Source organism: Coffea arabica, chromosome 11e, assembly GCF_036785885.1.
Source record: "Coffea arabica cultivar ET-39 chromosome 11e, Coffea Arabica ET-39 HiFi, whole genome shotgun sequence".
In the NCBI taxonomy this organism is placed as follows: domain Eukaryota; kingdom Viridiplantae; phylum Streptophyta; class Magnoliopsida; order Gentianales; family Rubiaceae; genus Coffea; species Coffea arabica.
In genome coordinates this window covers 54,579,189-54,599,451 of record NC_092331.1, presented here as the reverse complement: position 1 = coordinate 54,599,451, position 20,263 = coordinate 54,579,189, and the positions used below count along the sequence as shown (strand labels likewise).

The 20,263-nt window shown below is 36.5% G+C and overlaps 2 protein-coding genes across 2 annotated transcripts; one reads left to right on the top strand and one right to left on the bottom strand.

Moving 5' to 3' along the window:
- The first annotated feature begins 2,424 nt into the window (after positions 1 to 2,424).
- LOC113718928 (phosphoglucomutase, cytoplasmic) lies at positions 2,425 to 11,063 on the top strand. Its single transcript, XM_027243862.2, has 19 exons — positions 2,425 to 2,637; positions 2,753 to 2,878; positions 3,454 to 3,535; positions 4,402 to 4,457; positions 5,062 to 5,175; positions 5,289 to 5,351; positions 6,399 to 6,518; positions 6,612 to 6,712; positions 7,297 to 7,356; positions 7,459 to 7,558; positions 7,683 to 7,840; positions 7,917 to 8,012; positions 8,248 to 8,311; positions 8,476 to 8,557; positions 8,670 to 8,845; positions 8,982 to 9,058; positions 10,171 to 10,303; positions 10,515 to 10,631; positions 10,722 to 11,063. Exons 2-19 carry the CDS (start codon positions 2,798 to 2,800, stop codon positions 10,791 to 10,793), a joined length of 1,752 nt encoding a protein of 583 aa, XP_027099663.1. The 5' UTR covers positions 2,425 to 2,637; positions 2,753 to 2,797; the 3' UTR covers positions 10,794 to 11,063.
- Positions 11,064 to 17,801: 6,738 nt separating this feature from the next.
- LOC113718774 (pectinesterase-like) lies at positions 17,802 to 20,263 on the bottom strand. The gene is made up of 2 exons (XM_027243689.2): positions 19,331 to 20,263; positions 17,802 to 18,712 (listed from the first exon to the last, which is right to left on the bottom strand). The coding sequence occupies exons 1-2, from the start codon at positions 20,217 to 20,219 to the stop codon at positions 18,021 to 18,023; spliced, it is 1,581 nt and encodes a 526-aa protein (XP_027099490.1). The 5' UTR covers positions 20,220 to 20,263; the 3' UTR covers positions 17,802 to 18,020.

Here is a 20,263-nt window from a genome sequence, read left to right as displayed (position 1 = left end):
ATGCGGTACTACCCGCACCACGTACATTCCACATTAGTATCTTCATTAATGAAGAGTCATGTAGTTGAGTTGGAGAGAACAAAGATTTGTTCTTTCAAGATGGTCCTTGACTGGGTCCTACCAAAGCAGGAGTCCAAGTGTGCAGGCGAGATGCCCTTGGTTGAACCTCCATTTTGTAATGAAAGTGTTCTGGCAGAGGAAAGTCTAGGGGTGTGGGGCATGCAACAAATATCCTTGCCCCTTCGACCTCTCTTATAAGAGTAAGAGCCACCACCTTTTCTTCTAAAGAAAGGAAGTTTAAGATTAAGTGGGAGATAGAGAGGGTGTAATTTTCTGCCGGCGCTAATATGAGGACATGGTCTTCTACATGCGATTACGTTAGAAGTCTGCGATTCTTTTCTGGCATTTCTCTTATCCTAAGAGAGTGGTAAATTGGCAAATCATCTGTGGGATTTGGTCCTGAGAGGTTTGTGCTGGTCAGGTCGAAGTTGATGATGATTCTTGCACTTGTATCGTTGCTCCACATCTGGAGGTGACCCACGGGTGAACCCAGATCCATGGTTTCCTGGAATTTTTCTGGTCTTTGGTTTGAGACTGCCATTCTTTGGATAGGTTGAGGGGTGGGAGCAGTCCCCAGCAGGTGATTTCTTGGGCACCAAACTTGACGCATGAGAGGTTGATGTTGAGGGCGAGAGAACCAGTGTCTCCCTGGGAGGTAGGATGTCCCGTTTGGGAGTCTTTCCCCTCTTCTGGCTTCGTGACTGGAGGGGAGAGTGGTAGAGAGACGATCCATTGGATCTCTTCGGTGAAGTGGATTGAAACTGTTTCTTTGTTGGTGACGGCGATGAGAAAATGGAAAGGTCATGGTTGGCTTGAGTGCTAGGCGTATTTGTTGCGAGAAGATGAAGGTTGTGTGAAGGTGAAAGCTTTTGGAGTGTGTTTTGGTTTTGTTTTGAGGGGGGTGAACGAGGAGCCGAGAAGGATTTTTGAGGTAGCATATTGTATATTTTGCAGGTGGTACAGAGGGTGGAGAGAGAGTTTCTGCTTCCTATCTCAGGCAAAGGTTGTCTATTTTGGTGTAAAGTGCTAGCTGGAGAGGATGGTTTAGGTGTAAGGGAAACTTGGGGTTGAGAGTTTGACTTAGAAATGGGCGGAGTATTGGTATGCGTAACAGCAGAGTCAGAGATTGTTGTAGTCGAGGAAAGTTAATTTTGTGTAAAGGTTGGGATAGCATGTAGGTAGGAGTGAGTTGGTCAAAGAACGGATTGATTTTGAACCGTTTGAACTGGCTCGTGAAGGTTTTCGGCCCAAGATCGGAAAAATTTTTGGTTTCGGTGGGAGATAGTGGTGTTGTGAAGGAGAAATGACAACTGAACGGGAAAGCTCTGCTGCCTTTGTTGAGAAACTAATGCATTTGCCTTCATCATGTCCCAATAACCCGCAAACAGAGCAGAAATTTAGGCCTTCATAGAGAAGAGGCTGAAGGAGTTGATCAATTTTTATGGAAATTTTCAGGGGTCTGTCAAGGTCAATTTGGATACAAATTCTCGTATATCTGCGCCAATTCTTCGCGCCCAAACTTCTTAACTTATTTTTCACGAGTTGCTAATTTGGACAGCCAGCCAAAATGATCTATGTGTCAGCCCAACAGTATCCAAAAAGACGGATTTAGGGTTAACAATTTGTGTTTCATACAATTTTGCACAAATTGACCTCTGATGTAAATCAATAGAATTTTTATGTAAATCAGGTACAATTTAGTATAAAGTAGGTGTAGTTCGACGTATGTTGATTTGGTATCATTTGTTGTAAGTCAAATACAGTTTAATATAAGTTGATTACTACTAATTTAGTGTAAGTTAAGTGCAATTTGGTGCAAGTTGAGAGCAAATTATTAATTTACACCTAATTTGTGTGAAATGGAACTTGTGAAACCCATTTCCCAAAATGGCCATCTTTTGCCATTCATAATCAAAAGAATTCAAGAACATGTAGTGAACATTTCTATTAAAAACTATCTATCATTCACTCGAAAAAAAAATCCATTATGAATAATACATAACAGCTCCACCCCTTTTGACAAGGATTCACAAATTGTTTGCAGTAATTCAAATTTTACATGAAAAAATTAAGGTTCTCTTTGGATTGTGAGTTTTCTATAAAAAATTTTAAAATACTTCCTCAACATATTTTACAATTATCTTTTCACCTCACGTATATCGCAGCATTATTACAATATATTTTTCGCACAAAAAGTTACAATCCAAAAGCTTTGTCAATTGTTCAAGCGCAAATTCATTAGTGTCTAAATCCACAAGCGATTGATAACTTGACATTGTGGGCAGCCAGACAAAAACCATCTACATGTGAGCCTAACGTGGTCTAAAAATACTGCAAAAGAAATTGGGATCTATTCTAATACAAACTGAAGAAGAGGATTAAATTGTGGAATATAGCAAGGCCATAGAATCGCACGCAGAATAATCCGAGTCACTTCCCTAGTTTTCTTCCCCATCCTCTTAGCTGCACCTCATTCCGTTCCTTTTTCTTTGCGTACATATTACTGCTCTCCCTCCTTTTCCTTTTCCCTCTGGATTCTCTCTCACACCCGTCACTCCCTCATCTCTTCTAGCTCAGGTGCCACGTGCTTTCTCTCTCTCACACACTCACTTCAACGGAATCCTTATATATACTCTCATGCGTATAAATCAGTAGGGATATGCTGATTGGAAACCTCTGATTCATTTTGCAGTTTTGAACCTAATTCAACAACAACAAACAAACCAGGACGACAACAATGGTGGTTTTCCAGGTAGCTCGCGTTGAAACTACGCCGCTCGACGGCCAGAAGCCTGGCACCTCCGGCCTCCGCAAGAAGGTTTGCTTAATAATTTTCTTTTCTTCCTTCTTTCTTCGCCCAAAGAAATGGAAACGAATCCAATCATTAACCGTAATAGTTTAATTCTTATGAAATTTATTGAAAAATGTATCATTTTTATCGATGATGATGATCTTAGCGTCTTAGTAGTATCGATATTTCTTTTAATTTGATCATGTTTTGTTCATATTTGAACTTCTATTTTTTCTCTTTTTGGATCCGTGAATCATATGCATTTGTGTTGATTATGATCTGTTACTGCATCGCATTTGCATTGCATCGATTTGAAATTTGGAAGATTACCTGAGTTTCTGTCTTTTTCTTTTGCTTTTCGGCTTCTAAGTGGTCGGTTTGGTTGATTCGTGAGTTTTATTAATCAATGGATGAATTGCAGAATATGCTATAGAGAAAGTTGATTTTCTTAGTTGAGTGGTGTAATATGTTATGTAATGCAGATCTCACGGACTGCAGTAGCCTGGATTTGTTTTGGATATGAACAAATAAAGCCTTTCACAATGTCTTTTATTCCGTTTGGCTTGTTCTGATGTAACGTGATCATGATTGGATTGTTGCAGGTGAAGGTTTTTACTCAGCCTCATTACTTGCACAACTTTGTGCAGTCAACATTCTATGCCCTTGGAGCTGATAAAGTCAGAGGTGATTTGGGTTTTTACTTTTAGTTTGTTCAATTGGTACCTGTTGTAGATTGCTGGGTTTATGTTCAAAGTTTAAATGTCAAAGGCTATATGTCAAAGGCTCCAAGGTTAACTTTTTGTGAATTTGATTGCAAGGAAGAAACTTTTTATGATTTCTGCATTTATTGTGTCTTGTCTTTGTTGAGTGAAGGCAAAATGAGATGCTTCTGTGCATGTCACCACCAAATTCAATAGAATCTTGTTCACGCACGAGGCTGAAATGTAGCAGCAATAGGTACACACTTAAGGAACGCAGATTTTTGATAGTTTTCTGGTGGGAATGGTGATTTAGAGATCCAGTGGCAATCCAACCTTACTGTGGTATAATCTAGATAAAGCATTCCTCAATATTAGTATCAAATCAGTGCTTACTTCAGAACAGTGTTCAGATAAACCATCTGTTAAAGCATTCATGATACAAGTATCCGTATCATCTCAGAGCAGGTGAAACATGATTTTGGTCTGTTTTTGCTTAGCGATTGCACATTTTAGGGATACAAGAGGTGCTTGTGTTGAATGTTTGAAAGCTTCAGGAGATTGATATTGCTGGAAGCAAGTATTATGTTCTTCCTTTTGTCCAACAATGCATGCCACCTGAAGTTTCTGAGGTGTAATAATAATTGCAGCAGAAAGTTAGCTTGACTAACTCCAAAACAAGATTGTATGCTTTGCTCTTAATTGGTGTTAAAAGGAACTGTATCTAATTTGTATTGTTTCAACTGTAACTGAAGTTGAAGGAGACTGTAAACTTTCTTAATGAAGTACATCTGTGTCTCTGATATTTGTTTTTGATTTATCATCTTCTTCCTGCATCTCTCCATGTTCCAGGTGCTACACTGGTTGTTTCTGGTGATGGTCGATACTATTCAAAGGATGCAATCCAGGTAAAGTTCTTGAAAAGTGTGCAGCTTTATGCATGTTAAAGTGCTTTATTTTAGGATGATACTCTTTCGATTCATGAATTAATTAGCACTGGCTAGTGTTGCGGTTACAAATTTTAAGTTTTCAATTATCCAGCCACTGAATTCACGAATGGTACTCACTCAGAGCCCTGCTCTTTTCTATTTTAGTTTGAATGGTCTATGTAGTACGTTACATGGGACCTGCCACACCATGAACTATTCAATAGAAGACGATTTTAACATCTCAGACTCTGATGTTACTTCTTGATGTTAAACATGTCTTGTTTCCTTTGCTGTGACTTTATTATCATGAGGAGATGAGTCTTGTTTTGAAGGTGTATTTTAATTGATTCTCTGAAAGGACTTAAAAAGTCAGTGTTGCAAAATATAACTAGGCTTATGAGTTTCATGCTGCAACAACTAATAATGTATGATTTTAGATGCAGAATATAACTTGCATTTACATGTAAGTTCAAACATTTTGCTCCTCAGTGTGGGCTTTTTTTCTTTTGCTGGGCTAGAAAGTGCAGAACTGCGGACCATGCATGGCTTGCTTTTGGAAATGACTCTGTTGTATATGTGTCAGATCATTATTAAAATGGCAGCTGCAAATGGAGTAAGACGAATTTGGGTTGGTCAGAATGGATTGTTGTCTACTCCTGCTGTATCGGCTGTTATACGTGACAGAGTTGGCCATGATGTGAGTATCTCCTTTGCATTTCTCCTATGACTTTTTCCCCCAATGTTCCAGAAATGTATAAGTTATTTCAATGTTGACACTGATACTCTTCTCTCTCTCTCAACTGAATATAGGGATCTAAGGCAAACGGAGGATTTATTTTGACTGCAAGTCACAACCCTGGTGGACCCCATGAGGTTAGTTTGTGCTGTATTTTCTTAATGTACTGATGTTGTACATGCCTTGCTGAAAAGAGCATTTCATTCATAAGGAGTCTATTTATGCATTCATTCTTTTTTGCTTTAGGGTTTTCTTTAATGGTTTTGGTGATGTGCGTGAGAGAAAATTTTTTTAGCTTTCGTCATCTTAGGTGTTAAACTTTCTGTTCATGTTGATAAGAAATTCTTTCAAGAGCCTCATTTCCATATTTAATAATCTTTTAGTCATTGTTGAGCAAGGCTTTTCTGTATAGGCAAATTTACTAGGATAGAATCCACCCACTTAAAAAAAACCTTAGGGATGTAGAAAACTTGAAAACTTAATTTAGGCCAACGTTTATAAATCTCACTGTACAGTTATACAAGTCAAAAATGCTGGAGAGATGAAGAGGTGCAGAGTTTGTCAATTGACACTTGCGAAGAGTTGGAGACAGAAATTTAATTTTTGGAGAAAGGGAAATAACTTGTTTAGAAAATTCTTTTGGAACTAATGACTACAGATTTTTGATTAATTTGAGGGAGGAAAAAAAGTGTTAAAAGCAAGGTAGAATTGTGAATGTTGTCTATGGCATGTTCTTGTCCATGTCAAGAAATAATAGAATTTGGCTCTTGTTTTCTTAGTGTCTCTTTATCTAGTTGATGAGAATTGGATGGGAACACAAAAGATGTCAGGATTAGACTTAATACTTACAAGTATATTAGTTACTTGGATGAGAATTGTAGATACCTGATAACACGTTGCAAGGGAAAAGAAGGCATATGACCTAGGAATGAAGACCTTACTTCTGTATTTTGCAGTGAAGTTCTTTGATTTTTGCAAATACCTAATTTTCTTGATGGTTCTGTTTTAGCCAGTAATAGTTGAATTGTAATTTGAATACTAGTGAAGGCATGTCATTATGGTTGCCTAGTTGGAGAATGATTTTTGTAGAACTCATATAACATATATCCTGGAATAAGGAATTTCAGAAACAAATTGAATGATGATTAAGTCATCTCTTGTTGTGTGGACTATTTTGACTGCAGGATTTTGGAATTAAATACAACATGGAAAATGGTGGACCTGCTCCAGAGTCAGTTACTGATAAGATCTATGAGAATACAAAAACAATAAAGGAGTATTTGATTGCAGAAGGATTGCCAGATGTATGAAGTGCTTTTAAATCTTGTCTGTTTTCCTTGGACTCAATTTACTTTTTCATTGATCTGATATTCCAACATGATTTGAAATTCTGTCAGGTGGACATCAGTACAGTAGGTGTTTCAAGCTTTACTGGTCCAGAGGGGCAATTTGACGTTGATGTTTTTGATTCAACCACTGATTATGTGAAACTGATGAAGTATGTTATCTTCTTAGAGTAGTAGAAGCTTATGACTATTTTTTTTCTTTTTTTAAAAATTTCAAAGACATTTGTGTAGTGCATTCCCATCCTTTATGTCCTGAAGATGAGTGGTATTTCTGCAGCTTGCATATGAGATTTCATTGAATTCTATATTAGCATATCATGCATGCCATATTATTTTTAGATCTTTGATGATCTTATATACAAGTTAAATGTTAATTCTTGTTTAAGTTTGGGGTTGTACTTGAGTCAATAATACCTGTAAGCAGTTAAACACACACCACTTTTGTGGGATGTTTTTGAAGCATTTCGAATTGTTTTAGTTGTACGAAGAGTGAATGGTTTGCTTGTATGCTGCAAACATCTCTCTTTACTCTGAATCTAGATCTGTAGTAGATAGGAGATTTACCTTATGTATTACTGCTTTACCAGAGATCTTATATAAATAATTTATGCTGCCATCCTTGCTGCTTCTGTGAGAATATTCAAAGCAGCTTTGTTATGCTTGGGATTCTTCCAGTTTAGCTTTATTTTTCACTCCTTTTTTAAGTTGTCTATAACTTGTTTTAATCTGATAACAGGTCCATATTTGATTTTGAGTCTATTCGGAAGCTGCTATCATCTCCAAACTTTACTTTCTGGTATGCTTGTCATACCCTTCTTTCATATGTAAAATTCTGAATGCTCTGTTTCCCTATTCTACGCAATTGTTTGGATGCTTAACGGCTGGTCATGTTCTGCAGTTATGATGCACTTCATGGGGTTGCTGGAGTTTATGCAAAGCGTATATTTGTTGAAGAGCTTGGTGCAGAAGAAAGCTCTCTTTTGAATTGCGTACCAAAGGTCTTGAGTTTATTTTCCTGCTACTGTTGCATTAAATGAAAATGTTAAACCGTTGTATATTTCCCGCTTCTTTTAACAGAATTACATTCTTCGACTGACTTGTTCATAACTTCTGCCCGAGCAGGAGGACTTTGGCGGAGGGCACCCAGATCCTAATCTTACCTATGCAAAAGAGTTAGTTGCTCGCATGGGATTGGGTAAGACTAACAATGAAAGTGAGCCACCAGAATTTGGTGCTGCTGCTGATGGGGATGCTGACCGTAACATGATCCTTGGGAAAAGGTAGCTTCGTACTCATTTTTGGTGACAACTGTCATGTTGCTCAAAATTACATTAAACTGTATTCATTTGGTGTCAGGTTTTTTGTCACTCCATCTGATTCGGTTGCTATTATTGCTGCAAATGCTGTTGAAGCCATCCCTTACTTTTCCAGTGGTCTAAAAGGAGTTGCCAGGTTTTGCTCAGACTTGCTATTGTCTGATCTTCATGTACATTGAATGTGTCCCAATCCTGCTTTTTCATGATTAAAATTTTCTCCTGGTACATGTATGTCCTTTTGGTATCGCTGGATGTATATCCACACGCATACATGCTCTCACTTCACACACTATGTATGTATACAGACATGCGTGACCTTTCGGTAAATTTATCAAAAAAGGTTTTAATTGTGTTTAACTTTTCTTTTGCAGGAGTATGCCAACATCTGCTGCTCTTGATGTTGTGGCTAAACATCTCAACCTGAAATTCTTTGAGGTGCTTTAATACATTCCCTTCTTTTAAGTTTTCCATTTTTTGAGTTGGATTGGGGTGGGAGGTTGGTAATTGAGTGAGGTTCCTTGCCTATGCAGTGAATCTTTGTGAATTGAGTGTAGTTCCTTGTCCATGCAATGAGTCTTCTGACTATTATTTTTATATAGGTGCCTACTGGCTGGAAATTCTTTGGTAACTTAATGGATGCTGGAATGTGTTCAGTTTGTGGTGAAGAAAGTTTTGGAACTGGTAAGCTCTTTTTCATATCCTTTAAGATTTAACTGTTCAAAAAGAGCTATATCTGTTGTAAAACAACTAAAGAGCTGAATAACAATAAGCTACTTAATTGGTTCGCTGGTAGGCTCGGATCATATACGCGAGAAAGATGGAATCTGGGCTGTTTTGGCTTGGCTATCCATACTGGCCTACAAAAACAAAGATAACTTAGGTGGAGGGAAGCTTGTGACTGTTGAAGACATTGTTCGTCAGCATTGGTCTGTCTATGGACGCCACTATTACACTCGATATGATTACGAGGTACATGCAGTATGTAGAAATGCTTATTCATTTCTTGCAACCTGCATATATGGTATTTTTTGATTCGGACTAAGTAAGTTGAACGATATAATGGTAATATATTGTGTCTAAAACAATGTGGCTTTTTTTCTACAAGAATGTTGATGCAGGTGGTGCAAAGGACTTGATGGCACATTTGGTCAAGCTGCAATCATCCCTCGGTGAAGTGAATGAGTATGCTTCTTTCTTTTACTCTGTCTAAATAGGATTTGTTCTGCTTCTTTTTGAAACACTAAAATGAATATGACAAGTTTCTTAGACTTAATGTAAATGGGTTGAGAGTCTTGTGTAACAACTTTCTGACATTAGATATCTTCTACTGTCATGGTTGATAACCTCTGAATTTGAACACGTTTAATCTAAGTAACCAATCGCTTTGTTTTCTCCACTTCTTCTCAGCATTGAAGGGCATCAAATACTTGTTTGCGTGAGTCAATAGTATCAATAAAGTGAACAAACTACATTTCTCTTAACTCTGCCTTCTGAATCAAGTAAAAGAGTCTGTTGATGGGCAGATGTTCTCCAGTTGAGAAAATGTGTCATCATTCTATATCAACTGTTTTTCAGAGTTTAGCTAGGGCTATCTGTGATTGGAATCAAAAGATGGCTCTGTAATGTTGTCAGAAGATAATGCTCTTAGTATCTTCTGCTTGCCTTGCTCGTGTCGAAAAGTTTGTTTGTATGCTTATATTCTGCAGTTAAGTTAAAAGAGAAAGGTAAGTCCTCTCTGGCGTTTCATGTGAAGATTCTGTAGCTTTCACTGAATATGTTCTCATTTTAAGGAAACTCTTGCCTATCTTTGAGGAAGGCAAATGTGACTCTAGTTATTGTTGGACAAAGTTGTCTTCATCTCTACTGCTGCATCACCCGGCAGGAATTTCTCATCAAAGGAACACTGTCAAAACTCGATATGAGCATTGGATGCTAATTTTAACGACTTGAATAAAGTTCATGAATCAGAGATTATCACCAATTAGCCTGACCCTTTTACAGGCGTGAAATACATATATAATGTTTGACAAAAAAGAGAAAAGATGTGGGAATTGTCAGTTGATGGTTTCCAATATAATTAGCTCATCACTTGGGAGACATGCCAAAATGATTTGTGTGGCACAAGTGTTTTAGCATCACTTTTGTTTGATACCTTGCGTTCCGATGATTTGGATGAATGCTTGAAACTTGAATGTCAGTGTTGAGGGAACTTCTACCAGATGATATTCAATTGCTAGTGTTGGTTTGAGGTAGCGTTTTTTTTTCTGAAAACCTTGCCTGTTCATGTAATGCAGAATAATAAAAGGGTTACGTTCAGACGTTTCAAATGTTGCTTGTGCTGATGAGTTTGAGTATAAAGATCCAGTGGATGGTTCCATCTCTAAGCATCAGGGTATCCGATATCTGTTTGAAGATGGTTCGCGATTGGTAAAGTCCTAGCCCTTGAAGCTTAAAAAATGTCTAAATTTGTTTCTAATAATTAAATGCATTACTGCAACGAGGTAGTATTTCTTATTATGTTTCAAGTAGAGTACAATGAACACAGAAGGAACGATTAATCAGGATATGAGCCTTGTTGACTATTTCATATCGTAGATGTATCTTTCTCTCTCTTCACCACACCTTCCTCTTGCATCAGGTTTTCCGTCTTTCTGGAACTGGATCAGAGGGTGCTACTATTCGTGTTTATATCGAGCAATATGAGAAGGATTCTTCAAAAACTGGGAGAGATTCTCAAGAAGCACTTGCTCCTTTGGTGAGATATTGCAGCGCATGTTTTCATACCTATCTAACATGAATCTATTTCAGCCTCCTCGTCTCTAAAACTGGTTTTTTATCGCCTCAGGTGGAAGTTGCTATTAAGCTCTCTAAGATGGAAGCATTCACCGGCAGATCTGCCCCCACAGTCATCACATAAGATCATACTGTTACGCAGTTTAACAAATTGTACGTCTTACAGCACAAATAAATGGTATAACTGCTGTTATGAGCCAGTACTGCTCCAGTCTATGGATACTCCCATGTATCGACTTGTGTAATTTTTGTATTTTTGCGGCCTTAATATGGTGGGCATATTTTTGATGAGAATATCTGTGGACTTGGGTTTCCAGTTTTGCACGTAAAACTTTGGATGGTCGGGTAACTTTCGGCACCTCATTGTCTTTAATATAGCGTCTCTTTTACTGTAGTTTATAATTTGTTCTTTTACCCTATCTTCCGCATTGATTTTACTTTAAAAATTGTATATACAGTCGAGCAAATCTACTTGAATTCTTTCTGCTATCTTTTTTTTAAGGTGTATTACTCATTTGAAAAATTAATGTCGGTCGTCAAATTCCTTCAGATTTAAAAGTAACTCAGGCAGGGTATCGGTATGCATAATGAATTATTGCATAACGTCTGTTTGGTACAAGCCAAAGTTTTCAACTTTGCGACCATATTGATGATGACAATGATGTCCTTGAATTCTTCTCCATTGGAATTAGAATCCTTCTGGAGACCATGGCATTTGTCATCAAGTTCGGAAAGTACAAGCGCCTGCACTTTTTGCTCCTCCACCAAACGCTATGAATAAGGAAGGTGTTGGAGGAATGTAAACCCAACTTTAGTCATGCCTAGCCTGGAGATGGTTTCAGAAAATACTGGTATGGTAATGGAAAAGGAACAAAAGTTAAACTCTTTTAATCATCCAAAACGGTAGGGGAAGAAAGAACTGTTTTTCTATCATAAAATCCGAAGATTTGAAGAAAATAAAAAAAAAAATAAAGAGTTTTCTTTTAAGAAAATAGTTCGGAAGACAAATGAGCTGGGGCCAAAAAAATCAAGATTTCAGGAAAAATATAAAACACTCATCCATGATCACACAGAATCAAAGAACAGATACTTGGGACCCTCGAAAGTTTTAGTTACCCATATTTTGAAATGCATCAAAAAATTCCAATCTTTATTCTTTTTTTCATAATTAAGTATGACATTATCTCCATACAATAATGCAATGCAAAGGGTATCTGAATAATCAAGTCTTATCCCAAACTTATTTTACAGGAAACCAAAGGCAACATGATTAACATTCCCAGGTAACTCACTATTGAGATAGTAAGTGTATTATGACATGAATCAGTATGGTTCTTTTGGCTCTGGTTTCGGATCAGTATGGTATTGGCTCTGAATCAAATATTAGTCCAAGTAACTATTGCGATAGTATCATGACATCAATCTTGAGTTAGCCAGATTGAAGGGGTCCATTGTCTTGGGTGGAGTGAAAGCTCTGCTTCACTTGTTGCAGCATTGTTGAATGCTCAAATTTTCCCAATGTCGGGGCCAACTGAACTCCAATTTATAACTTGTTGGTCACACCACATCAGCGATGGAAGCAGCATCTTATATGGATAAACACTAAAGTGCATACTTTTGTCGTACGAATTAGAGAACAAATTAAAGGGTCAATTCCCTAATCTCTCGTCCATAGATTACTTTTCACAGGGTCGAAATCCAGTTCTCAGTGCTCCATTTCAAGTGGTCCTTGTATGTGGTCACGTGAACGTTTGGATCACTGCTATTAAGCAATCCACAAGAATAGTTTCGCATTGCAACCCCTTCAACAAAGATGTTAATTACAAGAAAACAAAACCTTAATGGGGCAAAACAAAAAAAGAAAAAGAAAAAGAAAGAAAGATAGATGCTGCAAAACATTTCGTCCATCAGCTGACCCAATATAAAAAACCAGAACGGACCCAATAATTCAGAAGATGCTTCTACCTTTTTTTTTTGTTTTGGAAGGGTTGGGGGGGGGGGGGGGGGTGGCTCTTTCTTTTTCCATTCATTTCTTTTCAGACGAAGACGAAAAAGAGACTCGATGACTGTGAAAAGCTACCCCAAAGACCACGAGAGCCCCTTAGGATAGTCCTAACCTGGAATTAGGCCAGCCATGCTTTGGAGGCTAAGTCAGCGTTTATCTGACTTTGATACCTCTTATAGGCATATATCCCCAATTGAGCAAAAGCCAAATACCATTTTATGCAACTCTGATTTCATACGTTTCTTCCCTACATGGAGTAACTATCATCTTTTTCATTTCTTTTCCTTGCTTTTTTAGTCCTATAGATAAGATCCATGCCTTTTCATCTTGTTAGATCCACACTTGTAAGACCATTGAGCTTACGCTATGAATCGAAGGCAATTATTGAAATTTGGTCCACTAATTAAGCGAGGTAGTTAGGCGATTGAGTGTGGTTGTTTGATAGCTGAGCTTGATCCATCAAAATAATTTTGATGTAGCTTGATCCAAAAAGCTTAATTTTTACCATACTAGTACTAAATTTTATTGGTACTAATTGAGTGAAGCATGTTGATGATTTTTCTTTTTGTTAGGACCACCTAGTTAGGTTTCATCATTAGAGTGGAAACAAATACCGGAGAAAAATTGCTGTTACTTGGTTTGACAAGTCAAACCATTACTACGCTAGAGGTTGTTTAGATTGCATTAGTTTAGAAGAATTTGTGAAAAAAAGTCCTATATATATTTCATCCCTTTTAAATTTAAATATTTGGTCCTGTCCCTGAATATATGAGATAAATTGATAGTTGAAAAATGTGATGTGGAAATATTACTTAAGAACTCGAAAATTCTCCCCAAAAAATGACAATCCAAAAGCTCTTATTCCTTATTCTTTAAAAACTCAAAATTTTCTCCACAAAAGATGACAATCCAAACAAGCTCTTATTCCTTATTGTACTCTACAAATTGGTTCGTCCAATCCATTATTTGCGCAGAAGAAATTAATCAGGAAAAAAGGACTTTATCAAATCTTTTGAATTGCTTTTAATGAAAATTAATCTTTTGAATTCTACGTAATGAAATTTTACGTGATCGGTGTGCTCAAAAGGAGAAATGGAAGGAAGATGTGATGCAACTTAAAAGAGCGCTTGTGGAGAAGATTTTACTTCCTACAACAACATTAAGATGTCTTTTGAATGACATATATAAATCTATAAGGCAAACACAATCTCACCATCACCATATTATTGTGCTTTTCCATGAAAAGAAAAGCAGTTAGACATATTTACCTAATTGAAGTATACACACTCCAATTGACGTAATACTTTAGCTTTTTCCTATTGTTCTTCATTACTTGAGAGCCACTAGTATTTTTACTCATTTAATTCCATTTATTTTTGGTGAATGATGGAAGCCATATAATCATTTGCTAACATAGACAGTCATATTTGCGTCTAAAAACAAGGATATGACATTTTTAGTCAATTTCCAGCTACGAGAAACACACTTTCAAATTCTAACCACCTCTCCTTATCAAATTTCTCAATCTAATAAAGAGATGGAAACATAAAGTTTGCGCTTTTAGCGAAAAAGCTAAACGTATAGCCAATAGGATTAAGGAAATACATGACAATGTGGTACTAATCAATTGCGACTTAAGCAAGAATGAATGGTGGAAATTTTTTGGACTGTCATTTGAGAAGGGATGATATCATCTTCATTTTCCTGCCCATTATCCTCGAAATCCAGAAATCATCCATAGCTTCATCTATCACATATACATCCATGCATAATTCATTATGCATGTCTGTATTAAGTCATCATGCAAACCTTTTTTTACGTCTTACTTTTGAGGAAAATCTAGCTTATTAATTATAGAGAAGATAAGGAACTATTATGTAGAAGTTTGATTAACTAAATCCCAATCTATTCTTTTACATCTTTGTTAAGATAATAGCAAGATCAAATGAACTAAGATATAAATAGATGAGAGTTCACTCACACAGTTGGAAGTTTGGAAGGAACAGATTAGTCGTTTACAGTTAGATTGTTGAAGGTTTAGACCATTGCTGATAAATTCTTAGATGGTTCAAGAGTAAATTGAACTCATATATTTTCTCCCTTTACATTTCCATAAAAGGATAAAAATTAAGAGGAGGAATTTACCAAATGACGGTGTGAGGACATGCGAAGTACGGGAAAGTGTAAGGAAGAGGACGACTGAACATTTTGTCAATTCTCTTATAATCAATATTCCATGATATATGACCATCGAAATCAATTGTCAGCAATGACCAATCCAATACACAATTTGCAATTTCTCTTACCCCACAATCGTTCTTTTTTGTTAGGATAGATACATCTAAGTCATAATCCACTACTGGCTTACAAACAAGCATTATCTCGTTTCAATTTGGATTTTACATTCTGAAACTACAAAAGCTGGAAAATTGCAGGAAATTGATGGTCCAACAAAAACTAGCTAGAGAAATAATAAGAGAATTAATTCCCATTTGACTATTCTTGTCTATGTTTTCTCCATATTATGTTTTCAGAGGATGTGTGAAATGAACTTTTATTTCTCTTAATTTGCGATGGCGTAGTTTGTTTAGACAAAATATGAAAGTGATTTGCTAAATATGTCCTAACTAACAAAAAGTATACACTTAACTATTTGATAGCACCTTAAGTAATAGACCAGTAGGTCAGAATAATGTATGGCTTACATTCGAAGATAGAGGCTTGTCATTCTGTTTCTGTTCATTTTTTTTTTTTCAAACAGAAATAAATGTTTGCAGGACTAAGTTTCTTTTTCATAATTTTTTATATGAAACCATGACTTCCCGATAATTTGTAGACCTATGATTTATGTGCTAATATTTTGGATTTTTAATTACATGGAAATGTTATTAAAGCTTGTCATCTTGAAGACAAGGTTAAGTTGGAAGGAATTATTCTGCCATTAAATGCGGATTAGGATGCAGGGATGATATGTTCACCCGTAGCCCAAATAAATAAAGGGTGATATTATCAATAAAGATCATATCCTTCAAGACAGACTCACAAGCTAGACACATGTGTAAGTGAATCGGCATGTGAAAAAAAATAATTAACTGCATATATAATTTCATCAAAATATTTATTTCACAACGAGATCTCAAATACAGCATGCAAAAGTATAGATATGTAGTTTCATCAGAGCCTGGTATAAATTTAAATAAAGGAAAGAGTTGCATGAACAATATATCCCTACAGAACATCCAACAAATTGTACAGCGTATGTAGAAAAAGACATAACATTAATGATGAATGGTGTTGTCTACATATCTTGGCATTTACGCTTTAAGCCTTTGTCAAGATGAAGAATTGATCAATTCTATTCTTCAGTGCCAGTATGCACTTTTGTATGGCTCATAGTACCTTTGTCCTTCAGTCATTGGACCTTTGTCCATGTATCATATATTTTGGGCATTATTAACACAATCATCCTTTTCACCAAAAAAATAAAAAAAAAGAGTATGTTTACAATTATATATAATTTTATTCATAATATAAACACCAGATATTTCTTTTATTTGAGTCTCACGAATAAAAAACTATATACACCTTATAATTTGCTACATACAAGTTTAAGAACTGCCATTTTAAGACAAATCTAACTTAGAAATCATTTAGGGTAAGATTGGATTTGATGGTGAGATGAAAGGAATTGTAAGTAGAGCGCTTGAACCGTCCTCCAACCTATCAAAAAAAAAAAAGGGAAACCCATAAATCATCTCTTAAACAATAACAGTTGCAATCGTTGGTGCCATTGTCTTGAATATAAATCAACTGCAGTCATTGTTTGTTGGCATGTGCTGCACCTTGACTGCTTGTTCGATGAGACTGCGATATGGAAAAATACGTCGTGTGGTGACTTTTATGGGCTCCATTATGTGGTTCTCCCTTTCACCCTTTACTTGACGTCAAGGTTATTTAGCCAATGAGTTTCCTTGGCCTTGATTTTGTTACTAAAAAGACGTAAAATAACTTTTGTTTCCTTGGCAATTAAAAGTGTAATTATTTGACAAAGCTTTCAGGTCGCAACTTAATAAGAACAAGTCCAATTGGTACTCCTAGCTACAGTGTCGCTCCACATAACACGTTTATTGACTAATGCCTTATCGAAAACTTGCTGAGGAGAAGCTGCGCCAGTCACTTTCCAGGAGTCTCGTCTTTACTTTTTGTTTTGTTATTTTTTGCTTTTTTTTTCCCCATTAATTTGGAACAATTATGATAAAAAATAATTGCATCTAATTAAGTTGAACTAATTCATTCAGGGCCACACAAATTATAATTTCCAAATTACAGAAAACTAGTGTTTTTAAAAAAATACAAAATATTGACGGGACTGGATTACATCTTGAAATGTTCCTGAACTTTCCATGCATGCAGTGAATATTTCTTGAACTCTTAACAAGACAGGCTAAGGCATATTTCACTGGAAACCCCGTTAATCTTGTTAATAATCAAACGTCTTTATTCAGAACCATATGTGTCCAAAATACACAGGATAAAAGTTTAATCCTTCGAGTTACAAATTTTAAATAAAATCAAACTATTTAGAAGCACATAAATAATCAATCATTCACTTGTCAGAAAATTGTCTCTTTATGACATGGTAAAATATTTGGTGAATTTTGGACGCTTAATTTTGGTGCCAGGCCAGTAGAAGAAGTCACAAGACAGAGAAACAAGAAAAAATGGAGACTCTACAATAAAATAGAGTTCTTTTGGATTAGAGTCAGTCTGCGCATTTTTAAAGTTAGTTTGGATTAGATTCAGTGTGCTATTCACGAAAATCACAGTTTTACGTAAAAGAAGGAAAAAAAAATGGAGACTGAGAATAGTCAATACTTTCTTTTAAGATGCCCAGTGTTCACTGGCATAGACGAATGCAAGTCCCGAATGATAGATTAATAATTTTCTCATGGCTGGCTTTTAAGATTTAAAGTCAACTCACAAAAATTTGGATGATTACTGGTTGAACTGTTGCCTTTCTTTTATAATGCTATGGTTGCTCTCCTGATAGGTTTTTGTTATTGTGGGCACAGTCTTTGTTTATGTCCCATTCAGCACATCATATATCCACAATGATAATGAAACAAATTAAGCAAAAGTTGCAATTTTATTTGTTGATTTTCATTCTATGTTACAAGGAGCCTTTGGCACACCATCTATACAGCTAAACCAGAGCAAACTTATACTATTAACAATTGCATGAAATCGATATGCTAGTCTAGTAATCTTGTTCTGATAAATTGACAATGACAATACCTTTCAGTAATAGCTTAATGAAAAAAGGAATAGACGTGACTTTAGTTTATTTTACAGGCCTGATGTGAAAGGCACTCCAGTTCCTGGAATCCATGAATTTCCGGCCAAGAAGTTTCCGACAGAAAATTTTCCAGCTTCTGCAGGACTTGTTAAAATATGAAATCCCCCCCATTTTACCCTTCCGCCAGTTGCTGCACCAGGTCCAGAGTTCATATACTCAGCATAGTAAAGTGTACTTAGAGCAAAGTTGCCACTCCATGGAAGCCAACCTGCTGGATCAATCACGTTATCTATGGAAGTTGTCATGATTACAGTCCTTGAATACTTTTGCCATGGCCTTCCAAGATAACTCCTGATTGAACCCTGAACTGATTTCAAGTCTGAAGCTGCAGTGATTCGTGAGTTATGGATAATTATTCCAGTATTTTCATTAGGATCAGTTCTTGCTTGGGCTGTGAGAGTGTTCATTTGATTACCTAGTGGCCTTCTTAGGTTAAAATTGCAGTTTTGAAAGACAACTATTGCATCTCCAAAGACGAAGTCTTGGGTTCCATACACATCGCAATCGCGATAGAATTGGCGTTGGGCATACACATAGAGGGTATCTTGATAGCCTTTGAAGCTGCATCTATAGAAAACTGACAAGTCTGACCCTGAGCGCAGAGCAACTGCTTGGTGTTTTTGAGGTCCAGCCGTATTTTCAAATGTCATATCTCGAGCAATGAATCCACTTCCAGTAATAGCTGTGGAGAAAGTGTATACATTAAGTATATTGTTGTTTCATAATGAGATGTCAGTTATTTCCTCGAAGGATAAACTAGTGTGAAAATTATGATAAAAGTAGAGTAGGGTATATATAATATAATAAGATGTCAATTATCTCTTTGAATGAAGAACAATTGCAGAAGTTCTCTGCTGTTGACATTTGCAACAAAAGATAACTTAAGTTAATGCTCAAGTTGACTACAAAAATATTTGTTAATATTGGGTTTTGACACCAGAGCGTAACGACTTGGATTGGTTGTCTCGTGAGTTGAGACGAAAATATTGTGCATGGATGTTTGACAAGTTACTTTTCATGCTATATGCAAATTGCTGAGTTCCAAACGTTCAATTGTAACTGGAAGAGGATTAGAAGAATCCTCCAATGAAATAAAAAGGAGAAGAAATAGTGACTTAAATGTTGATTTTTATGTCAATCATCTTAATGGAAAAGAGGAAAAGGTTAATGAATGTGACAAATAGAAGTCTACGTGGAACAATGACTGATGTAGTGATTTTTTGTTGATTGAATGTTTAAATTTGCTATTTTTGAGTTTCAGTGGGACTTTGAATGATGAAAACCTTTATGATGAACTCACCGAATGTTGCTGATCGAAAAGTTGTTGAGCCATCTTGAACATTTTTGTTGCCTGTAACAACTGTAGCATCGATTCCATCTCCTATGAACATTATATTCTTCATGGTTACCACGACATTTTCTTTGTAAATGCCTTGTTTAACGTATATAACAACTCTGCCACCCTTCCCCTTAGCAGCAGCCAAAGCTTCAGCAATGGTTTTGTAGTTGCCAGAACCATCTTGGGCTACAGTGATATCAGCTTTTGTTGGTCCACCGGATGATTGAAGAAGCTTACGATCACCAACAGAAAGCCATTCTGGGAAGCCATTAGAACTCAGCAATCGCCTGCCTTTGATTTGTTGAGTGCTGGAATGTGCAGCAGCTGCTGATAAAGCAGCCTTGTTGATGGCAAGTGAATTGCTAAGGTGCTTTGAGAAGGTGCTGTTCACAAGAAATGGGAAGGATTGCAAATTTGAAGACAATTGGAAATCAAGAAAGCCATTTTGGCAGGTTTGATGATTTGCAATAGCAGCGCTTAACCATGTTTGAGCATCATCCAATTTGGTAGGATTGGCAGAAGTAATAGCACGATTGAGGTTATCAATGCTATCTTCATAGAGTTCTACACAATCAGCCCAAGCAGACTTGCCTAGCTGATTGAGAGAACTCAAATCCATGGTTGAGAGGAGCTTTTGGACATATTGAGCCTGGGAGAGAGTGAACTTAAGGGCAGCATCACGAACATTGAAGGAAGTTTGAGGTGACATTGTGTTAATTGAGAGAGAATTGCACAGGTCTGGATAGGGGGTTTGGCTACAAAAGGATGATGATGTTGCAGCATTTGCCACCCCAAATGATGCAACAAAAATATGAAAACTAAAGAGCGCAAAGATAGCTAGCTTATCCATGCAAAATCAATTTTTTGCTTGCTATGAACTATTAATTGGTATCT